Source organism: Dermochelys coriacea, chromosome 25, assembly GCF_009764565.3.
Source record: "Dermochelys coriacea isolate rDerCor1 chromosome 25, rDerCor1.pri.v4, whole genome shotgun sequence".
Taxonomy (NCBI): Eukaryota; Metazoa; Chordata; order Testudines; family Dermochelyidae; genus Dermochelys; species Dermochelys coriacea.
Genome location: NC_050092.1, coordinates 5,471,102 through 5,489,907, shown reverse-complemented (window position 1 = coordinate 5,489,907; position 18,806 = coordinate 5,471,102). Strand labels below are relative to the sequence as shown.

Below are 18,806 nucleotides of genomic sequence, written 5' to 3'. Positions count from 1 at the left end.
CTTTGCCTTGGGGTTGTCCAGCAGGAAGGAACTGAGGGGGCTCAGGCGTGGCTGGGCCCTTTCCGCCAGCGCACAGTGGTGTGCAGCAGCAAAGGGCACTTGAGCTGCTCCAACGGGTACCACGGAGGGAAAAATTGACGACGAATGTGCATGGGGCACACTCCGACCAAGAGCGGGATGGACACACGCAACATTTCCTTGAGACCAACACTTGCTGAAGGTTGGTAACCAGAGGGACCAAATGGCTAGGCAGTAGTTCCGCAGAAAAGGACCTAGAGGTTTTGGTGAATGAGAAGCTGGATACGAGTCAGTGTGCCCTTGTTGCCAAGAAGGCTAATGGCATTTTGGGCTGTATAAGTAGAGGCATTGCCAGCAGATGGAGGGCCGTGATTGTTCCCCTCTATTCGACATTGGTGAGGCCGCATCTGGAGTATGGTGTCCAGTTTTGGGCCCCACACTACAAGAAGGATGTGGAAAAATTGGAAAGCGTCCAGCGGAGGGCAACAAAAATGATTAGGGGGCTGGAACACATGATTTTATGAGGAGAGGCTGAGAGAACTGAGATTGTTTAGTCTGCAGAAGAGAAGAATGAGGGGGGATTTGATAGCTGCTTTCAACTACCTGAAAGGGGTTTCCAAAGAGGATGGATCTAGACTGTTCTCAGTGGTACCAGATGACAGAACAAGGAGCAATGGTTTCAAGATGCAGTGGAGGAGGTCTAAGTTGGATATTAGGAAGAACTTTTTCACTAGGAGGGTGGTGAAGCACTGGAATGGGTTACCTAGGGAGGTGGTGGAATCTCCTTCCTTTGAGGTTTTTAAGGTCAGGCTTGACAACATTGGCTGGGATAATTTAGTTGGGGATTGGTCCTGCTTTGAGCAGGGGCTTGGACTAGATGACCTCCTGAGGTCCCTTCCAACCCTGTTATTCTATGAAAGATTCCCTTAAAATGTGGTATAAACCAAACAATGGGAGGGTGGGGTGATGTGGTGGTAATGCACTCATGGGCACTTGTTGGACTGAGCAGCATTACCTATGGTTTTACCACGATCAGTCCTGGCGTTGTTCCAGAACAGTATCAGTAGATAGTTGGCTCATCACCTAGTCTGTTCTTTCAGTGCAATCACTTTGCAAAGTGCTCTAGGATCCATTTGGAAGAAGTGAGTTGGAATGGCACATTAATACCTGGCTCAGGAAAGATGAACACTGCTTATCCTCTGGGGATGGGTACCTCAGCTTCAAATCAAACCATAGCAATCAAGAGCAATTATAAAGAAAACGCATCTCCAGTTCCATTGCCAAAAGGGCAGGAAGTACATAAGCTCCATCTGACCAGCAAAGAAAGCATTTGCATTGAAGGGTCTCTTACTGAGAACACTGTCCTCAGTCCCCCGTCTCCCCCCAGCTCCAGACTAGAGACCAAAGCAAGAATATCCCAGCTGAAATCAACTATCAAGTTGCAGTGTAAAGGGAGAGAAGGTCTCAAAGATTGCTGGGATCCAAACCTGTGCGACTAGGTAGATCCTTATCTGTATTTAAATTGGACCCAGAAATAACTGGAAACCAGTGCAGGCTACCTAGCACTGTGGAGTCTTGTATGTCACTAAATCACCTAGTCCCAATGACTCCCGTTTTGTTCTGATTAAACAGTTGTTCTCTTTGCGAGGCATATTCAGTCTCGTCAAGTACTGTTTGTCCCTGTCTGAGTTCACTCTAATTTTATAACAATAAACTTGACTCTAACAAAAGGCCCCTTAAATCTGAGTGTGGAAGGCATTAGGGCTCCTTTTCTTCAGAATCTTTTCCCCTGTCGTTTCCCTGTACTGGCTTGTGTTGATGTGTTTGCATTTCAGTGTCGTTTTATTTTTCTAAAAGGTCTGACTGGTGGAGTCAGCAGATTTAACACAGTTAACAAATCTGTACCAAAGAAGCCTGTGTAAAGCTACCTTATCTCTCTCCACCAGTCCAGAGAAGTGTTGAGATAATGAAGATCTCCGCTAATGGGCCTAACGTGCATCTCAGAGAGGAAATAACTAAATTAAATGCCAATTCCATCTTTTTTTTAAATAAGCTAATTACACAGATGTTTACTTTTCTAATCTATCTTCCAGATCATCCACACAGACAGCAATACAGTATTGGGTCAAAATGACACTGGGTTCAGCTGTGATGGATCCTCCAGCACTTTCCGGGTCATGTTTAAAGAGCCTGTTGAGATTTTACCCAACGTCAGCTATACAGCCTGTGCGACACTAAAGGTACTGTAATGGGGCTCTAGCTTCAGTATGAGTATGGGAGGGAGAATTAATGGGTTTGCTGGTCCCATGGGAAGTAACATTGATCCTGTTTTTAGACCTCCAGGGTCTCTTCCTGTTTGAAATTTCACACTTATTTTTTAGCTCCTTACCAATATGCAAGTGGCACGTCAGGGATTAACATTCAGAGTTAGTTTTGTTTAGTAAATGTTTGCTAGGCAAGCTAATGGTGCTGGCTGCATTAGTGCTGAAATCGTGTTTTTCTGGACAGTGTAGATGGTCTTGGTTTTGTGAATCTATAGTCATAGATTTATAGTTTATAGTTATGCACATTCTACACTAAGGAAGCAGTATCAGTACATAGCTATCAAGAACTGATAACATAATTATATGGGTTAAATGATGCAACAATGGCCCTGTATACACTATAGTTCAAATAATAGAAGCAGTTTTTGAAATGGGAAAGGGGCCTTCATTCTACCTTAGATCTTATGAAAGACTTGTTCAAAATCTTCCTGTAGCTACTTTCACCCTTAGTCTTTCTATTTACTTTGTAAACTCTTCAAGGCAGGTGGCTTTTCATACGTTTCAGCACAGCCCCTTGCATAGTGGGCCCCTGATCTTGGGTGGGGCTTCATGGTGTTACTGGAATACAGTTGTATGCAAGGTCTTTATTGTCTTAGTGTATGCATACATACTGACAGAACATCTGGGAAAGCCTCGAAAACTTGTCTCTGGTCCTAACAGTGCCTCAATTCCCTGTGGGAACATAGAAATGTAAATCTAGTCATGTGTTTCAGATGAGACAAATTAAGCATGGTCATAAGGGGTCAGTAATTGGATGGGTGATGGAAAATCAGGTATTGCATTAAATGATTTAATAGTGTGGACATTGACTAGTGTTTGAATACTGTTAATGGGCAACATGGCTCTTGGAGGTCTCTTTCAGATGAGAATACCAGGGTTGTGAGCATTTGTCATACAGCACTTGAAACTTTTTACAAGACTATCTAATTCTGAGTTCTTTTCAACTGGGCAGTGTTTTCTTCACTACAGGAAGCCTATGGCAGAGGGGATGTACAGCAGTGCTACTCAAAGTGGTGGTCCGTGGACTGGTGCCAGTCAGCAAGCCATCAGTTGCCGGTCTGTGTGCACATTGGCGGGGGGAAAAAAAAGTTGCTGGTCCCCCACATCAGATAGCTTGAGAAGCACTGCTGTACAGGAAGAAGTGTCAAGACTTCACAATAGCTAGAGAGTTGGGGGAGGGAATGGAAGACGTAAGAAGGGTTGAATATGGGGTACAGGACGGATAGTGGAGTTGATGGAAGGCAGGGAGAGAAAAGCTGGATGAGCACAAGTCCATTGGGCTGGATGCACTGCATCTGAGAGTGCTAAAGGAGTTGGCGGATGTGATTGCAGAGCCATTGGCCATTATCTTTGAAAACTCATGGCGATCGGGGGAGGTCCCGGGCAACTGGAAAAAGGCTAATGTAGTGCCCATCTTTAAAAAAGGGAAGGAGGAGGATCTGGGGAACTACAGGCCAGTCAGCCTCACCTCAGTCCCTGGAAAAATTATGGAAAAGGTCCTCAAGGAATCAATTCTGAAGTACTTAGAGGAGATGAAAGTGATCAGGAACAGTCAGCATGGATTCACCAAGGGCAAGTCATGTCTGACTAATCTAATTGCCTTCTATGACAAGATAACTGGCTCTGTGGATGAGGGGAAAGCAGTGGATGTGGTGTTCGTTGACTTTAGCAAAGCTTTTGACACTGTCTCCCACAGTATTCTTGCCAGCAAGTTATAGTAGTATGGGCTGGATGAATGGACTATAAGGTGGATAGAAAGCTGGCTAGATTGTTGGGCTCAACGGGTAGTGATCAATGGCTCCATGTCTAGTCGGTAGCCGGTATCAAGTGGAGTGCCCCAAGGGTCGGTCCTGGGGCCGGTTTTGTTCAATATCTTCATTAATGATCTGGATGATGGGATGGATTGCACCCTCAGCAAATTTGCAGATGACACTAAAGTGGGAGGAGAGATAGATACGCTGGAGAGTAGGAGTAGGATACAGAGGGCCCTAGACAAATTAGAGGATTGGGCCAAAAGAAATCTGATGAGGTTCAACAAGGACAAGTGCAGAGTCCTGCCCTTGGGATGGAAGAATCCCATGCACTGCTACAGACTAGGGACCGAATGGCTCGGCAGCAGTTCTGCAGAAAAGGACCTAGGGGTTACAGTGGATGAGAAGCTGGATATGAGTCAACAGTGTGCCCTTGTTGCCAAGAAGGCTAACAGCATTTTGGGCTGTATAAGTAGGAGCATTGCCAGCAGATAGAGGGACGTGATCATTCCCCTCTATTCGGCATTGTTGAGGCCACATCTGGAGTACTGTGTCCAGTTTTGGTCCCCACACTACAAAACGGCTGTGGAAAAATTGGAAAGCGTCCAGCGGAGGGCAACAAAAATGATTAGGGGGCTGGAACATGTGACTTATGAGGAGAGGCTGAGGGAACTGGGATTATTTAGTCTGCGGAAGAGAAGAACGAGGGGGGATTTGACAGCTGCTTTCAACTACCTCAAAGGGGGTTCCAAAGAGGATGGATCTAGACTGTTCTCATTGGTAGCAGATGATAGAACGAGGAGTTGTAGTGGGGGAGGTTTAGGTTGGATATTAGGGAAAAACTTTCATTAGGAAGGAGGTGAAACACTGGAATGTGTTACCTAGGGAGGTGGTGGAATCTCCTTCCTTAGAAGTTTTTAAGGTCAGGCTTGACAAAGCCCTGGCTGGGATGATTTAGTTGGGGATTGGCCCTGCTTTCATTAAACCTCATTTAATGAATAAAATGAGTAACAGTAGCTGCCCAGTGAGCGTGCAAATTAATGGTGGAGGTCTGTGCTTGGCTTTTTTGAGCCTTCCCCTTTGAAAAGGAAAACCATCTTCAAAGCAAATCAGCATAAAACCCTTGGACTGCAGAAAATAGCTGCTTGCTATTGGTGTCTTAAAATATTTGAGATTAGTAGCAGTGAGTTGCCGAGTGTCTTCTGCTCCGGAGCACTTCGCAGAGCTGTAGGGATGCTCGTCACCTGGCAAGATTAGACCCTGAGTTTGTGATGGAGCTGCTGTAAGCAGCCTGGTTTCACTCTGGCCTGGCTGTATTCCCTCTTACTAACGGGCTTGCCTCTGTTTTCTGTTACTAATGCAGGGTCCAGATTCTCACTACGGAACCAAAGGACTGCGCAAAGTGATCCATGAATCACCAACAACAGGAGCCAAAACATGCTTTACGTTCTGTTATGCGGCTGGGAATAATAACGGCACTTCTGTGGAGGATGGACAGATCCCAGAGATTATCTTCTATACATAGTGCAGCTGTTGGAATCAGCTGTGCTGGAGGAACTTTTGGTCTCCCCCTCTCCCTCTCTCCCATGCCCTTCCAAACAAAATCTCTGCCTGAATTCAGCCATGCCAGTGGGAGCCAGGCTAGCCAAAGGTCTCAGTAAAATAATTGTAAAGCTCATGTTTTGCCTTGTGCTAGTGATGCTGCTGCTACCACCACCATATACAGACTAACTGGTTTACTGGTGTCATTTATAGGTTGCCTGTGGCTAGTAAGGCTTCATTTTACTGTAACCCTCTCTAATTTCATGGGTTTTTTTATTGTCATGAATGTAGATGCTTTTACATCAATTGGAAGCATGGAAACAAGTGGCTCTGATTGTGGTTAAATTCTCCACTAGGTGACAATCCTGCAAAAAGAAAATTCATATTGAGGGTCATATTGACTTTCTTCCTCTGCCCTACTTGGGATTGGGATGAGAGGGTTTGCCAGGCCGATTCAGCAGTGCTGCCAAAATGGGGAGGTTTCTCCGAGAGAGGTTTCACTAGAACGTTACTGCCAGGCTGTACATACCTTTGCTGTTTTCAGAAAATTAAGGAAATTGGTGTTCATGGAGGTTTTCCTATTTCAGCACTACATATTGTGGGAGACCTCAGAACAGACTCCCAGCTCCAGGAGAGAACCTCTACAGGGACCACCCAGAGTTTTGTGGGCATTTTTGCTAATTTGAGACAATCCTTTAAGTTGGACAGTTAGTACAACCCAACAGAAACCCCCTGGGGCTAGATGACTCTGTACGTAGGTGGAGAGGCCCAGTAGATCAGCACTTAGCAGAGCACCTTTGCTACCTACATGCAGGCTCCCCGGCTCCGGCCTGGGGGTGCTTTTGCAATTTTTTCTGTATGCTATTTAAAGAAATGGGGAATATTAAATATCCCCTGTGCAGCATTTAGCAGCAGGAACTCCATACTGGTAGCTGCCATGCTAACTGAATCCCTTCCACTTTGAGGTAGCAGTTGAGCGTGGTTGCTTCTATCTGACAATGTGCCTCACTTGGCTCCAGTGTAAAGTGTATTGCTGCTCTCTTCAGGCAAGTTGCAACATGACTCTTCTGGTGTCTTATTTTCTTTGCTTCACTAACTGTTCATATTGGATCAGAGCTCTGCTGCCCTGATGCAAAAGAGGAAGGGGTTTGGTGTTCAAGTGTCACTTCTTTAATAATCGGCAGATGGAGCGGGATTTATGAAACGGTATAGAAAAGGACTGAAGAGTTTCTGCTTGTCCATGCACATGTCTCTGTCCCCTCACAGCTAGAGCCTGTTCAGTGGGTGTGTGGACAGACACTCTCAGTGTGACACTCTTACTGGAGCCTCCTGCTTGACTTAAATAAAAGGGTTAACACTAGACTGCGATGGGGGTGGTTTAATGGCAAAAAAGCCTCCTCTTCTCCCCTTACCTCTGTTCAAAACTGGTTGCCTGTCACCATAACCAGCTGTGATTTCCCCTGAGCATGATGGTGCTGTGATAGGAAGTAGCTGCCTGACTTTGTCTTGTAACTGCCTGAGTGGTCCCAGCCTTGCCCTGACTAACAAAGACTAAAGGGATTTTTACTTCCCAGCAGTCTGCCAAGGAGGAGGGTAACAAAGGCTACCTTCGTAAGCATAGATGGCCAAACCATTCAGAGGTGTTGGTGTGGAATTAATTAGTGCATGATGGTGTTGTCTCTGATAAGTTGAGGTTCATTAAAAAGTCTTTGTGTGTGTGTCTCTCTCTCTCTCTCTCCACTGCTCCAAACATGGTCTTATGCCAGGGCTCCCCCTTGTTAAATTTGTGATAGCAGTCCCTGATCAAAGCTTTACATACTGGCCATCTTCTACTGCAATGGATGATTTGGTGCCTGTTGGGAAATAGTATCCCATTCTGACACCACCTCCTCTCCCTGGGCTGCCAGAGTAACTGGGTCTAGGTTCTGTGGCTGGCTGGGTGGGTAACTTTCCACCAACCAGACAACAAAAATAAAGATCAGGAATTAACGTCACCTAGAAATAATCCATGTAGGTGTTAATACTGTTGTCAGTGTGTTTTCTTCTTTAGGAAGACATTGTGAGATGTATATTGTGAGCCTGCTTCAGGGTGGGCAGTTTTTAAAATATGGCCAGTACTAAAAATGGTGGGTCCACTGCTCAAGTTATTGAACCTAATTCTGTGCAATGCAAACATATTCTGAAATGGATTAACAGAATGGAGATGCTCCTTCCTCCAAGAGGGAAATTGCCTTCTGTTGGAATGTACATAGCTGACCTGCCTGCTTTTGCGCTCTGTTTTTCCCCTCTTCTTGTCAAAGGTTGTGGGAATACATGCATCAGGGTTCAGGGCTGCTTTGCCCATTTTATTACCTTTGGTGTAACCTCCTTGCTGTGGATATAGCACTCCCAGAACATTTCTGTATAAAGTGGTAATAGCAGAAATGATTGGACCATGGAAGAAGCAAATCTGCACTCTGGGCCATGAAAATAGCAGGACGTGTAAGGCATTTAGCCTCAAGATGAGGTTGAGGTGTAGACCTGCCTGGTGGCTTTTTCCTTTTAAGGTTTATGTTTTTAATACTCCTTCCTTCCAGTCTTGCTTTCAAGCCACAAGGTAGGTTGCTTTAGGCTATCCTGCTGAAAAATGTTTTTAAAAGAAAAATTAAACTCTGAATAACATCTGAGCAATTCTTGTTCTTAGGGCTTTATGCGGTTTGAGGCGATTGTCTTTTGTAGATAGTATGAATGTAATTCATTGTGGAACATGCCTGTCTCCAAAAGTGTAAGAAGTTTCTGTCTTATCATGTCACCTCAAACAGAGCTGGCACTGTCTAGACTCTAGTGCTATATTAATGAATGTATCAAATGCTCATTCAGTGTCCACACTCTGCTTTTTGCCAGCTTTGTGATTTTTGTAAATAGGAAATCAATAAAGACATTGAGATTGTCTTTAATATAAAGTTTCATGAGTGGAAGAGAGCAGCTAGCAAAACAGAACCTGGCCACTTCCAGGAGTCTGTCTTCAATCAGTGTGGGAAGAGAACGGAGATAGCTGATGCTGGCAGGGTCCTTAATTTATCTTCCCCTAGTGCTCTAAATTGCTGTGTAAATTACTGTAAAAGTTGAACCCTTGAAGCAATGTACAAGTATATTTTCCTTTGTTCCCCTTGATATTCTGTCTTGAAGAGAAAAGTGTTCAGGGAAAGAAGTTAATGCAGCTGGTGGTCTGAGAAATATGTCAGTATATTCAAGAGAGAGAAAGTGAGTTGCCTTAGTAAGTTTTCCTTTCTACCTCCCCCAGTCTCTTTTATTTAAACCCTAAGAATTTAATGATGAAGCAGCAGCTAAAAGGTCTTGAGTTCCTCTCTCAAAGGCAGACTTCAAACTATTTGACTAAAGCCAGGTTTTACTTCTGGCTTGGCTATGAACCCAGAGGGGAGGAAACAGGGCCCCCAAAGGGAGAGGGATCCCTTTCAGGGATGGGGCAAAGAGAAGCCAGCGTTCGGCAGGCCTAGCTGAATAAACAAAAGGCAGCTGTAAGTGTGTCTCTCCTGCACAAGGGAATTGTGTGCCCTAGGTGAGTGTGTTCAGCCATATACGGTTAGTGGAGGGCTTCACCTAGTCAAAGCACTGTGCAGCCATCTCTTCCCTCCAGGCCTGGGAGGCAGCTGACAAAGGCAGACTTGACTTCTCCACGCTCATAAGCTTATTCAGAGCAGCAGTCAGCTTAGACCTCTTTGATTCATTCCTCCAGCATACACAGACTGGCAAGACCTCTCAAACCTGCTTCAGTCAAACCCCAGCACCAGCCTGGGCTGTCACTGATCACCCTTAATGCCCTAGCAATCACTGAGAGCTGGTTTGAGTCTGACAGCAGCTGTCCCTGCCAGCTGCTGTGCCACATCTATTTAGACCAGGCTACTCAGCCCTCAGTGGTTCAAGAGCCAAATTAGCAATCAAAATGACCCAAAAGAGCTACCATACTGTGAATGAATTGCTTCATTTACTACAGTACATTCATAGTTAAACAGTAGGAGGGGAAATATTTAGTTTATATATTCTCACAGCAAATAAGAGTGCAAGTTGATAACTTAATTGGGTAATAATTAAATCAGTGTTTCAATATGTGCTGCAAATAGCAGCATGTGACACAAAAGAACCACTTGCAGGCCTGAACCCAGGCTGTGTATCACCGATCTCATGATGGGTCCCACAAAGGTGCAGCAAATGCTCCAGCTACCCCTCAGTGCTAGTGCCTGTTTATATTTAAGGCAATTACACAACTGTCTAACTGGAAATAAAGAAATTACTCCTGCCACAGTGAGATGAGATAGCAGCATCCCTGAAACACCTCCCTGGCCTTTGCTTAAAGCCAGCATATCCCCACCTCGTGCATGGGTCAGAGCACGTATTCCTTATGCTAGACTAAAGCTCCTCACTCACTATGTACGTCAAATGCCCTTGTGTCTATCCAGCAGGGATAACACAAGTCAGCTGCCATGACTAGCATCTCCTAGCTGGGCAATCACCACCTCAGCCTGTTTTTCACTCATCCCCCACCCCTACCATTGCTTCACAGGGAGGAGGAGGCAGCATTATTGTCAAAGGCAACTCAGCACCCTGAACTCCTCCCTCCCCCCACGGCTCCTAGCAGGTTGTGCTCTAAACTCATACTTACCCCTTCAAGTTCCCTGCTCTTGTCAGTCCTGCGGGGGCTTGCCTGTCTCCAACTGGTAGATGTATGAGAACACCACAGCAGGGCTTGGGGGGTTCTGCTAAGCATTGATACAAATTTCTACATGCTGGTTCAATCTGGTACTAGTCCCACAGGCCATCACCCCAAAATAAATCCTGATGGAAACTAGGGGGGGTTGGATTTTTATTTATTTTTTTTAAAAAAAGCCCCTAACTTCTATAGCTTCAAGGAAGCATCAGAGAAATGCAAATACCAGGTCTGTACACTTTTATTTAAAGCCATAACTAAGCTTGCACTGGAACCACCACCCTTCTGCTTTGGAGCTACACACATACAGACTCTTTCCATAATGTGAGTAAGTCTCCTAGTGTCCCACTGCTCCCTCCAGCTCAGCCAGCCCTAGGGCCTGACCATTCCCTGGGGCAGGAAGGGAGTCAGAAGGCAGAGTTGGGCCAACACGCTGGCCTCTTTCCCTTTTATCTCCTCCTAAGCCTGCAGTAGGTTTGTCTGAAAAGACACATGGCAAATGGCAGTCCAAATACACACATGCACCCACTCACATACATACTTTATTTTACACCTTCGGGGACTGGAAGTACAGTTCCAGTGAAGATTTAAGGCGGTTTCATTTGCATTGTTTGGGAAACAAGGTCAAACATTGCACATAACTAAATACCATACAAAGGTCCTGATTTGGTGGAATTCATTGAGTTGTCAAGAACCAAGCGCTCTCTAGCAGCTGGCTGTGCACTCCTTGTGTAGCTTGCCGGTGCAGCTGTCCCTCCCCACCACCTTGGTTCTCTTGAGCATGACAGAGGCACTGCTGTTGAAGTAAAACTGCAGACAAGAATATGAGGCTGCATCTGATTCACAGTCCCTAGGATCTTTAAAGGGGCACCAACCTTCCAGCTTAGGGTGGATGCTGGGGGAAGGAGGAAGCCACTTGAACTAGCTTAAGCCTGTTTTTAGCCATTCAGGGCTGATTTAAATGAAAGGAATGTGGCTGGAAGAGGGACAAAGCCGCTGTACTCCAACAGGAATGGGAGAGAAATGTGCCAGGCTCCCCCTGCCTGTGGGCCCTAGTCCCCTCCCCTGCAGCCGTATATTCCTACCCCCAGCCGACCATGGGCTGCAGCAACAGGATGGAGGCTATGGGTGAGTAGCTGGTACAGCTCACTGGCGAATCAGCCCAGGACCCCATTCCGTGGGCCTCTGCAGAAGAGTGAAGCAGGACGTACCTAGCACAAGTGGCGTTTGAGGACCTCCCACACGCTCCCCCTTTGCGCCGGCAAAGGATGGCAGTGTTTATTTCAGACAAAGGCTTTGATCCTCCTCCTGCACAACCTCAGAGCAGCTTCCAGCTCCTACAGCTCAAACATTACAAGTGTCATAATTACACAGAAAATAAAAAAACCCACATGCTACTTCCCCACCCGCCCACCCTGTAAAAAAAAAAACAAAACCCCAAAGTCAAATTTTGTTGCCGTGGTAAATACGCACAACTGAACGCACATTCTCAGTCATTTCACACTGAATTAAGGTTGGCTGTTTAAAGAAGGGTTTGTGTGCGTGTGTGTGTGTGTGTTAGTTTAAAAAAAACCCCACAACTAGGAACTGCCACATGTGATCAGCTAAGGAGTAAGCACATGGGCCTCTGATTGTTGGATGAACTGAGTGGGCCAGCCTAGGGCTCCAGGCCCATGACTGGACTGGCAAGCAGGCAGGGAGGGTTTCAACCTTCATAAGGTTCGCTCCAGCCCTTCCAGAAAGGAGAGTCAGTGGACAAACAGAATGGCCTAGCTGGGTTTATCCTAGTGGGGGTTGCTATTTCCCAGCAAGCTACAAATCTGATTCACTCCACGCTGCCCCTTTCGAGTGGGACGTGGAACCCCAGGGAGTTTTAACCATTCCTCCCCAGCTGGCCTCTCGTCCTCCCCTTCTTCCCCCCGGGAACATGCACACTGCTTCCTTACTGCACTGGCTTGGTTTTGGTTCATTTAGGAGGCTCTTGGTCCTCCCAGGAGGTCCCTGCTGATCAGAGTATCAGCTGTGGGGAGATTCACTGGGTGGGGGCTGGACAACGGGAAAGTCTTTTTTTAAAAAAAAAAAAAAAAAAGTCCAGTTAAGCAACTTCACATAAAATGAGGACACTGAACTCTTATGCCAGGAGTATAAGCAGGACTCAGCTCTCCCCTGTGCTTAATAAAAACATCCTATGCTGTCCTGTGCCAGGAAGCAATCCCCACCCCAAGGCTCATTGCAGGGACCATTAAGACATCCTTTTTCTACCTTGCTCTTCAACATCAAGTTTCCCTTTGGTCTTAGCCATGTGCCCCCAAGGTAGGTTGCCCATTTCAAATGGCTGAGGGCATGGCTTCAGGGCTCTGATAAGCTTCCAACCATTCCTGAGACCCTAAATTCGGCTCCCCCCCCCACCTGCTTTCCCCTGTTAATTACTAAACTGTTAATTTCAAAACCAAACATCGCTTGTATTGCTAGCAAAAGTGCATCGTAAAACGAAAGTGTAAACGAGTCCCTCCTCCACGCATCACCGTACCAGAGACTCGGCTAACATAGCGATCAATCGCCACCACAAGGAAAGAGTTTTAACCAAATGGCGGAAGGGGAGCTTACAGGGAAAACACAACCTTTAAAAGAAAAGCAGAATTTCGTAACACTAAAAAGAGGAAGGTCAAAGACTGACAACTCAGCACTCTGCACCAAGACTTAAATTAACTTCAGAGACAAAGAAGCGACAGGGAAAAAAAATTCTCCATAGCCCACCGCTCTTGAAATTGTCTTCGGCTTCCTCTACGCCAGCAATGTTTTTCGAGTCTGTAGAGTTGATCCCCGTTTTCAAACTAGTTAATAGAATCAAAAGAAATTCACGTCGTGGGTTTGGTTGGTTGGCTTCCTTTTTTAAATAGCTTAATGCTCTCTGTGGACTGCACGATAGGCGGGTGTGGGAACGTTGGCAAAGTCTGACTTGGTTTGAATAAACGACCCCTGGGTGGATGTGGTGGTGGTGGAAGAAAAGTAAAGCAGTTTGGGAACTTCCCTCCCCCCCTCCCCATCCACACGTGATGCCGGGCGGTGAAGTCATGACGGCTCTTCCCCCACCCCCATCAAAATCAGAGGGAGGGAAGGCCTTGCAGATCTGATCAGGAATCTAGACCCATCCATAGCCAGAGTTAGAGGCGATACTGCACAAACTGATCCGTGCTGTCCCTGGCAGATCACTTGTGGCGCTGGATGGTTTTTCTCTTCCTCCTCTTGAAGAAACAGCAGCACCTGTGGATAAAGGCAGACAGGCTGTCATGCCCCCAGACTGCACTTGTCCTCTCTAAGGCCAACAGCAGGTTCCTCCCGATCCCAGAAGGGATTGGACAGTGCACGGGGGAATGAGAATATCTGGAATTGGCACAGTTCATGGTAACATTTTGGGGGCGGGGGGGGCTTAAGCTGATCTCTATTAGCGACCAGGGGGTGTCCTGTGTGGGAGCAGATTCCCCCACATCTGCTGCTGGGAGGTTGCCTCCGAAGCAGCTGGTGCTGGCCACTATCAGAGAGGGGATATTGGACGAGATGGACCATGAGTCTGAACCCATCTGGCAAGCCTCACAGTTCTAAAGACCACAAGAAGTGGGTTTGGGTCCCATCTCTCTCTCGTTCCCTGGTCACTGAAAAGCCCAGACCTCAAGTCACTGGACGCTGGGGGTGGGGACAGTATTTTTCACAGGAGTTAGAGGGGCACAAGTGAGATTGCGACCCTTAGGAAACTGACAAGTGTTCAGGCAAATGAAGATGCAATGCTGGTCAGCGTGAGAGCCAAGCATCCCGCCCACGGCTGCTGAGTCCAGGCCGGGATTTAGGGGAGAGCCTCTGTGGAACTAGGATGAACCCCAGGGTCTGTCTCTGGCCAGTAACCTCAGTACAGCATCCCCTGCAGATTTAAAATAGACAAATCCTGGCTCTTGGGAGACACCACGTGGCGACATTAGGCAGAGCCAGCTGAGCGAGAGAGAGAACAGCAGGGTGTGTCTGTGTCCAGCAGCCTCAGTACGGAATCCCCTGTAGATTCATTACAGCTCAGTCCCCTCTATCCTCTACACAGGGAGAAGGATACAACTGCTGCAGCCAAAGACAGCAGCAAATAAACCCCCAACAACCCATCCAGCGCGGCCAGTGCAGCAGCTGCCAACCCCCCACGCCCCCCAACCAAAAAAAGCAAACTGAATGCGCAGCCGGGTCCTTACTTTGTATCATCCGCTACCTCCACCTCAGCAGGCGCCGTGATCGGGGCATTCGAATGTCCTGCGGTCGGGTCGTCCGTGTTCAGTTCTCCGTTGGTGGAACTCATCACCTGGGAGGAAAAGCTGGACACTCAGAGACTGGATGCGTTCAAGCAATACAGAGAGCCGAGAGCCTGTTCATTGGCCCTGCCCCGTCTGACACTGAATCCCTGCACGGAGTAGGGAAACAGGTACACACCAACAATGCCCGAATTGCCTTCCCCACAGGGCGCATTATATACGGCAGGGGGCAGGTCGAAGCAGCAGCCCCTGTAGAGAAACTGCCACAATGCAAGAGAGCCAAGTTTTCTTCCGAGCACCCAGCCTGGGAGACGACCTAGAGCTACCAGCAGTTGGGGGGAGAGACATGCCAGTACCCGGGACTGCTTTGCCTAGGGTGGCAGCATGCTGAATCATACCTGGCCCTGGCCAAGCTGGCAACGAGTGCCATAGGCGCTGGACTAGCTAGAGGGGACGGGCCTCAGCCTCCCAGCACTCTCTGCCATTGAGCGAGCCTGCATCACTTGCAGAGAGGCCCGCCCTCCTGTCTCCTTGCAGCAGAGGGGGGTTTTCCAGAAGGCTATTTGGCAGGGCCTGCCACACAACATGCCTGGGAAGGGCCCAGATTTCATTTCTGTAGCACATTTTCAAACCCAGCTCTTCCTGTGTGATCAGACCCAAAATCTGCGAGCCTCAGAAACCACCTGCCAATGGCAATCCAGCGAGCCGGGCAGCGCTTCACTCCATGGTCATTCGCATCCCAGAGAACGACCCGGCCAGTGGAGCAGCAGTGCACCAAGGTGGTGGGGTGTTTCTGTTCTGCTCCCAGCACCTGTTTTGTTCCTGAGCAGTAAAAACAAAGTAGGGGAAAGCTAAAGCTCATGGGCCTGCCCTGAGGTTTTAGCTTTTCTCATGCTCTGGATTCCCACTAACTTCCACTGTCCCAGACACGTTGGCCCACCTTGGACCCTCGCGCTATGGATGACTCTCCCTAGCGCTGTATCCTGTGCTACACGCTGTTCGTGACTATCCTCAGTGCCGGCCCTTCCCCTTGCAGCAGCTAACGCCGGCTCACGTAGCAGACGGAACAGAGCAGCGCCACCAATGGCTGCGACGCACCAGGGCCAAGCCCCTCCAACGCCGGCAGGTCCTGCGACCTGACCACACACCGCTACATTAAGGAAACTGGCAGCTGCTTCCCAACAGCTACAATCTCTGGGGACCCACCATCCCTGGCTAGGGATTGCGTCTGATTTCACTGCTGGTGCTCCTGGGGGACGGAATCAAAGTGGCAAGAGGAGGGGACGGGCCAGCATTGCAGCAGCTGAGCAACTCTGTTTGATCCCCTTCTCCCCTCTTCACACTGCCCTCTGGGCAAGGCCAAGTTACCTGGCTGATATCCAGGCCTAGTGTTTGAACTCCGGCAGTCCCCACCCCTTCCCTGGGAAGGCCTCACCAGCCTTGTCCAGCACCGGGGGAAAGCAGCACTATGCAAGCTCACGCCCAACCGCAGTGACACAGGCTGTGCCTTCACTGCAGCGCCATACGGTCGGGTCCGCTTTGCTGGAGGGAGAGCAGCCAGGCCACAAGTGAACAGCACAGAGCGGCCGCCACATTGCGCCAGCTCAAGCGGTAGCCTCCACCCCCACTGGGGCCAGTCCACTGGTGTTAAAAGCACCCCCATATTAAAGCTATAACTCAAGTTAACTGCAGTGAAGACAAACCCCGAGACTAGAGAGCATGCCAAGGGGGGAAGAGCACGTTTCTAGCGGCCACTGCCACAGGAAGCAGAGCTGTGCAGCGAGAACGGCGGGGGTGGTCTGGGTGTCCCTTGCCCACTCACGAAGGCCGGTGGTAGGAGCAGGAGCCAGGAAGAACACACACGACTCAAAGCTCTGCTTGGGAGAGTTAGGCGAGCTTTGCCCCAGGAGCCCCGTGGCAGGGGAACAAATCAAGTGAGGACAGACAGATAAGCACAGGGACTAGTGAGGAACTAGGACAGTTGTGGGAAGAGTTATATGGAACGAGGGTGAAATTCACTGAGGCCCAGCAAAGCCCGTGAATTTCTCCTTTTCACCACGAGACATACAAAGCAGAGGTGCCCCAGTTTGTGGCAGGGGGATTGTTGACCCTAGCGGAGACGTGCTTCAACACACACACCCAGGACCATCTGCAAGGGGCTGGGGTCACAGAGAGCAGGAGAGGACGACGACTATGGGGCAGGATTAAGCACGGCCTGCAGATCTGAGAGTGGACGTGGTTTCAAGCTCGGCTGATGCTGGAGGTTGAAGAGGGGAGAAGGAGGAGCGGAGGGGTGAACCTGAGCACCAGAAAGGGAAGGAGAACCAGGGAATGGGCTTAAGGGACAAAACCAGAGATTCCACGTCCACAGATGGAAACGAAAGGTTGCAAAGCCCCAGTCCTGGGGATAAGCATAAATCGCGCCCAAAGGATTCTGCTGCTGCAGGAGTTTTGTGGGACAGGCCCCTTCCCCGGTGGCCCGTCCCCCACTTTGGGAATGCCCCCTCCACTCCCACTCAGCACACTGCATGTACCTGCACGGAACCCCCAAGCCTGCTGGTCGCTAGGTGAGTTCCTAGAGGTTCCTCGACAGGCTGCTGACTAGCCTGAGGATCACACAACTCGTTCCCCTCGGGCGACTGCTAGTGACCGGCAGGACAGGAAACAAAAACAGAAGAAGAAGAATGGAGACGAAGGGGTAGGAACGGTGGGGGAGAGGAGTCAAGAAAATAAGACATGCAAAAGCAAAAATATAAACAAACAGAGAAGCACTAGTGTGTTAAGGCAAATAAACCAGTGTGGTCCCCAGTGAAATCCCATCTGAGTGGAATGGTATGCGACTCAGAGCCATTTGACCGGTTGCTGGTCTGTTGTTTGGGTTCACACTTTACTCACATCTTCGCTTGTGCACATGTGGGCATGTTCACCTTCCTCTCCCCCTCCGCCCTTACGTGTAAAGATCTCTCGGGTCTCTGGTGCACTAGTCCAGAAAGATAAGGCACTTGGTCTGCTGCCCTCCGCTTTGGGCGATGCTGAGACGTGCCGCTGGCTTTTGGAGAACACTAGCGGCAGAAGCTGTTTCGCCATGCAGAGGGGACAAGCCGTGCTTTAAACAGAGGTGGGGGAGCCGACGCTGCCTGAGGTTTGATTTTGCCGAGTGAAGACTGACAGAAATTAAAGCTATGGGTCTATCTTCCCATCCCTGCAGGGTTTAAAGCCAGAGGATTCAGGAAAGATCAGGGCTTAGAGTAAACTGGGTGATCATTGGGAATCTAGATACAGCAAAGAACCTCCTGTGTATCAGATCCTCTGGGATTGCACTGGGCCTCTCGTTCAATAAAGAGCCTGGTATAGTTACCGCACCGTGGACTGTCTTCCGCTGGGATGTTACCAGTCTCCCTTCTTCCCACCGCTGCTGGCGGCCCGTCAGAGAGAGAGAAGGTCCCAGGGATAACAGACTAGGGGATGAGGCAGGAGTCCTGGAGAATATTCCCTCTCCATAAAAGCGGTGGGACTGCTAGGTCACCTGTGCCACCCGCACCCAGCTGGTTCTGATGCCTGCACCGGGTCCAAAAGCCAAACCCAGCTCCATCTGGCCAAGGTAGTGGTGACTTGAGGTCCCACCACTGCTCCTGAGCACCAGGCTTCAAGAGGATTTATTTGGTAAGTTAAGGCAAAGGGAACCCAGTTCTCTCCAGCTGCTGGCTGAGGAGGCTGAGCCTTGACAAAGGCCGGGCATGAAACCCGCTGGTCCCCCCATACTCGGGTATGAGCAGTTTTTAAACCAAGTCCTGAGCATGCAGCATCGCCTGGAATCAAACCCCCTTTGTCAGGGCTCTCATGGGCAAGAGACCAAGTCACAAGAGAGTGCTGATTACTTGGAGCTCAGCCCGGTCACACTAATGTCCCCACACTCCATGGGTTTCCTTGGCTGTCCCATCTTCTGGGAGCATCACAGCAGGAGACCAGTTAGCTGGGACTCTGCCCTGCTTTCCTAGAAGCTAAGCCAGGCCAAGTCCCCCCCCCCCCCAGTGCAGAGCCAGCACTGGCACCCTCTCCACGTGGCCATTCCTCACTGGCCCCTGGGAAGAGCCGCCTCGGCAAAGTGCGCTCCTGGTTCTTAGGGCAAGGCTGCCACATGCTGTTCTCCTGCCAGCAGCAAAGTTGGGCTCCGCTGAAC

General features: G+C 48.9%; 2 protein-coding genes across 6 annotated transcripts in view; one reads left to right on the top strand and one right to left on the bottom strand.

The window, feature by feature from the left end:
- Nucleotides 1-8,569, top strand: part of BTBD2 (BTB domain containing 2) — a 42,469-nt gene extending 33,900 nt beyond the window's left edge. For all 3 annotated transcript variants that reach the window (XM_043502522.1, XM_043502523.1, XM_038383703.2), the window contains 2 exons: nt 2,112-2,258; nt 5,457-8,569. In XM_043502522.1, coding sequence (XP_043358457.1) covers nt 2,112-2,258; nt 5,457-5,618 — 309 coding nt within the window. In that variant the 3' untranslated portion in view covers nt 5,619-8,569. The remainder of the gene's footprint in view (nt 1-2,111; nt 2,259-5,456) is intronic.
- A 2,283-nt stretch (nt 8,570-10,852) lies between these two features.
- CSNK1G2 (casein kinase 1 gamma 2) overlaps nt 10,853-18,806 on the bottom strand; it is an 87,336-nt gene continuing 79,382 nt past the window's right edge. For all 3 annotated transcript variants that reach the window (XM_038383708.2, XM_043502525.1, XM_043502524.1), the window contains 2 exons: nt 14,570-14,676; nt 10,853-13,604 (listed from right to left, as the gene is read on the bottom strand). In XM_038383708.2, the coding sequence (XP_038239636.1) occupies nt 13,550-13,604; nt 14,570-14,676 (162 nt within the window). In that variant the 3' untranslated portion in view covers nt 10,853-13,549. The remainder of the gene's footprint in view (nt 13,605-14,569; nt 14,677-18,806) is intronic.